At 42.6% G+C, this 4,140-nt stretch overlaps 1 protein-coding gene across 1 annotated transcript; it reads right to left on the bottom strand.

Moving 5' to 3' along the window:
* Nucleotides 1–6: 6 nt before the first annotated feature.
* On the bottom strand, nt 7–4,134 carry LOC122192074 (myosin heavy chain, skeletal muscle, adult-like; the record flags this gene model as incomplete). Its single annotated transcript, XM_042892527.1, has 8 exons — nt 4,038–4,134; nt 3,865–3,932; nt 2,473–2,560; nt 2,263–2,380; nt 1,819–1,942; nt 1,076–1,212; nt 721–976; nt 7–68 (listed from the first exon to the last, which is right to left on the bottom strand). Coding segments are annotated over exons 3-8 (767 nt in total), but the record flags the coding sequence as incomplete, so codon positions are not given.
* Nucleotides 4,135–4,140: the final 6 nt, after the last annotated feature.

Raw genomic sequence — 4,140 nt, 5'->3', positions numbered from 1 at the left:
TCCAGCTGGATTTTGGTTTTGATGAGCTGGTCACATCTTTCCTCAGCGTCAGCCAAGCTATCTGCTTCCTATGAGGAGACACAGATTTTTGTGAGTTATAATGTTTTGAAGTTCTGTTTTTTTGTTGTTGTTTTTTTTTTTTTTTCTCCCACAGACACAATATTTAAATGCTTCTGTTTTGTTTTGTTTTGTTTAATATAATATTGGGGAATTAGGTGTTTTTATTTGTGAGAATAATGAACTAGAGAAGTTGGTGTTTTTTTTGGAATGAAGAAACTGACTCCTGATTGATAGCTGAATGTCAAATATCTAGCAATCTAGTCATTATGGTACATTTGTGATTAGGAAAAATGGGTCCTTCTCATGGTTGCTTTTACTCTATTGCATAAGAGCATTGCTTTGAAGGCTGAACTGATGGAGATTCTTCCTATCCAGTTCAGACAGATTTGTTTGCTACTTTTTACAATTGATTAGTGCTACAAGTCTCTCTCCTTAGGACAGAAGAGCCATCAAGTTTATTTGGCATTGCCAGGTTACTTCACTGGCTGATAGGGGGCACCCCTGCCACTGTCCATTTATTCAACCTTCCAGTAACTCTAAGTGTGTGACTTCTTTTCCTATTGTAAATTAGTTATCTTCCTACAAGTCTCTGCCTGGAGGAAAAAAGCAGTCTGCCTGTGTAACACTTTATCCAAGGGACAAATAAGCAATGATATTCACCGCCTGCACTTGGAGCTGCAGATCATTTTTCTCCTGCAATAGGACAACCATTTTCTCCTCCAGCTCCTTCCTCTTTGCCTCAGACTTTGCAAGCTCTTCCTTGGTCTTCTCAAACTCTTGTTTCATGTTTGCCATCTCCTTTTCAGACTCTGCACTCTTCAGCAGGGGTTTGATTTTGAAGAACAGCTTCATCCAGGGCCAGTGCTTGACATTCATGAATGCACGAACGTTATACTGGATGCAGAAGATGGACTCCCTAAAATACAGTTCATGTAGTGATTACATACCTTGAGTGTGAAAATTTTAAACTCAATTAACCAAGCACCATGAGAATAAACTAAATATGCATATTTACCTCCTCTCCACCATCCTCTGGTACTCCACTCTCATCAGGAAGCCCCTGCATCTGGCTTGTGTGCGAGTGATGATTTCAGCCAGCTTATCGTCTCTCATCTCCTCCAGGAGTCCCAGCAGCCCAGCTTTGAAGAACACCTTGAAAATAAAATGTTGCAGCACATAACTGTCGGGTAAGCCATAATCCAGAGACAACAGGCTTTCAGCTTTCAGAAGGAGACATTAATGATCATGACCAGCCTAACCTTGGCTTCCTTCCCACATCATTTTTCCACTGTGTCTAGGAGCTTCTTGATAGCTCAGCCCTAGACCTTCAGTCCCTGCCTGAATCATCTTATTACAATTTTGGTTTCCCACTCAGCCTGGCTGTGGACCACAGTGAACTCTTCTTCCTGACTTAATGTTAGACCTGTTTCATTGATCAGGAAATTACTGAGTTGTGCCTGATCCTTGGTATCCTACCTAGACCTGGCCACAATCAACCTTTAAAACAAGAGTTTCTTGTTGAGTCTTCACCTCACACCTTTATTGTTGTCACAAACCTACTGGATGATTTGGACTCTTAGTTGAATCTGTCCTTGGTTGGTCTTCTTCACTTGCCTTGCCAAAGTACTGTGTGCTTAGATCTTTTTTGGCTGAGGCACCTGAGCTGCCAGCTGTGTTACTGCACTGCACTGCACTCCCTGACCCTCAGAAGCAACCAGATCTTATTGCTCTCTCTTTGAACACAAGACTTGTTCATACCTTGGTGTGACCAAATCTGTACTGGGTGTGGTCCACATCAATGGATCCAAGGAGCTTCTCAGAAGCCTTCTTGCTATCCATAAATTGTCCTTCTGGGATAGCACTCGCATTAAGCACTCTGTATCTGTAGGAGGAAACAAGATATGAAGAAATACCTGTTATTGAAACCCCCAGTACAATTGAACCCCAGTCTTCTCAGACTGTCTCTTTGAATTAGTCTAATGCTGGAAGCCAATTCAACCTTTGAGAGTGGGATACGGAGAATATTTTTACTGTTAGTTCAGAGTCCAAAGTAATCCTAATCTTTGGCCATGTCATCATGATCTGACAGAGAAGCATTTACATATTACTTCAATACCAGTGTAACGTGTATGTTTCAAGTGCATTTCAACATCCAGGCTATTCACTTCGTTCTGAATGGACAGCAAGTGGTACCACTCTTACCTCTGTTTGAAGTCAGCATATAGGACTCTGCTGGGGAATCCTTTCCTGCAAATCCTGATGCCCTCGAGCACACCATTGCATCTCAGCTGGTGCAGCACCAGCTCATGTTCCATGGCACCTAACAAACACCACAATTAGTGACTACCCCACTGTTTGACACTCAACCTAAGAGCTTCTGCAGTTCTAATTTTACCCACTGTATCTCCTTACCAGGTGTTTTTGTTTCATTTGGGATGATGCAGCGTACAAAATGGGGGTGAGTGCTTCTCAGGTTTGTCATCAACTTGTTTAAATTCTCCTGTGAATGTATGAGATTAATTATTATTAATTGTTGTCCACTTAATAGTGGATTTATCAAACTGAATGTTTCAGGATACAGACTTATCTTTCCTACAGCATATTGCAGAGCTCCTAGAGGGAAACTGGGAAACTGCAGACACCTGGTTTTGTCAGGCTAAGCCTGACTACATTTTTATGTGGTAGTAGATTTCACAGAATAGAAACAGAACAGTTTTGCATTGGAAGAGACAGGCTTGGGACAGAGTGACTGGGAGACTGTGCAGAGGAAGAAGACCTGGGGGTGTTGGTCGATGTTCAGCTGAACATGAGCCAGCAGCATGCCCAGGTGGCCAAGAAGGCCAATGGCATCCTGACTTGTATCAGAAACGGTGTAGCCAGCAGGAGCAGGAGGTGATCATCCCCTGTACTCATCATTGGTGAGGCTGCACCTTGAATACTGTTTTCAGTTTTGGACCCCTCACTACAAGGAAGAAATTGTGGCCCTGGAGTACATCCAGAGAAGGGCAATGAAGCTGTGAGGGGTCTGGAGCACAAGTCTAATGGGGAGCAGCTGAGGAACTGGGATTATTTAGTCTGGAGAAGAGGAGGCTCGGGGGAGATATTATTCACTCTGCAGCTACCAGAAGGGGAGGCTGTAGTGAGGTGAGGGTCAACCTCTTCTCCTGAGTAACTAGTGAGAGGACAAGATGGAATGGCCTCAAGTTGTACCCAGGGGAGGTTCAGGTTGGACATCAAGTAAAATTTCTTCTCTGAAACAGTGGTCAGGCACTGGAATGGGCTGCCCAGGGAGGTGGTGGAGTCAGTGTTGTGTCCAAGAAACTTTTAGATGGTGTTCTAAATGACATGGTTTAGTGGGGAAATACTGATGATAGATGGATGATTGGGATGGATGATCTTGGAGGTCTTTTCCAACTTTGGTGATTCTATGATTCTACGATTATTTATTCTAAATCTAAGTTGGTGAACTTTACCCTTTTGCAATTTCTATTGAATCCAGAAAAGATAAGAGCAAAACTGAAGGAGACAGTTGCGATAAATCAGCCAAGGATGCAATATCTGTAGCTAATTAGAGAAAAAGGAACAAGGCAATTGCCTAGATTGTTTCAGGAGGCTGAACGATATCAATCTATCTCCTTCAATAAGAAGACCAGACACACATTGAGGTACAGCTTTCCTGGTATTTCTAGTGCCTCTTTCTGATTCTGCAAGGATGATAAGATTAATGTCCAAAACTGAAACACACATTTCAGATCCAGAATGAGTTTGCTGTCCTTCCGTGAAAAAGGTAAGTTTGGTACTTACGCGGAAAAGAGCGGAGACTGTCTGGAAAGAAGAACCCTTCTTCTTGCCACCCTTTTTGGAACCACCCTCTGAAAATCAAAAGAAATAATAAGATCAGAAATCTTTAGCATTGCCTTTAAGATTCTGCTTCAAACTCTATGCGCATATGAAAAAATTGATTGTGGAAAATTTACCAGCTTCTCCACCGTATGTGGCAAACAGTAAGGCCAGTGTCTTCACAGATGACTTTTGGTACAACCCAATGACAGTTTCGTTCAGGGGGTCCTTGTTCTTCTC

The sequence above is a fragment of the Lagopus leucura genome, unplaced genomic scaffold (assembly GCF_019238085.1).
Source record: "Lagopus leucura isolate 7727_CA_CO unplaced genomic scaffold, USGS_WTPT01 39000-0_obj-0_obj, whole genome shotgun sequence".
In the NCBI taxonomy this organism is placed as follows: Eukaryota; Metazoa; Chordata; class Aves; order Galliformes; family Phasianidae; genus Lagopus; species Lagopus leucura.
This window is presented reverse-complemented; position numbering and strand designations above follow the sequence as displayed.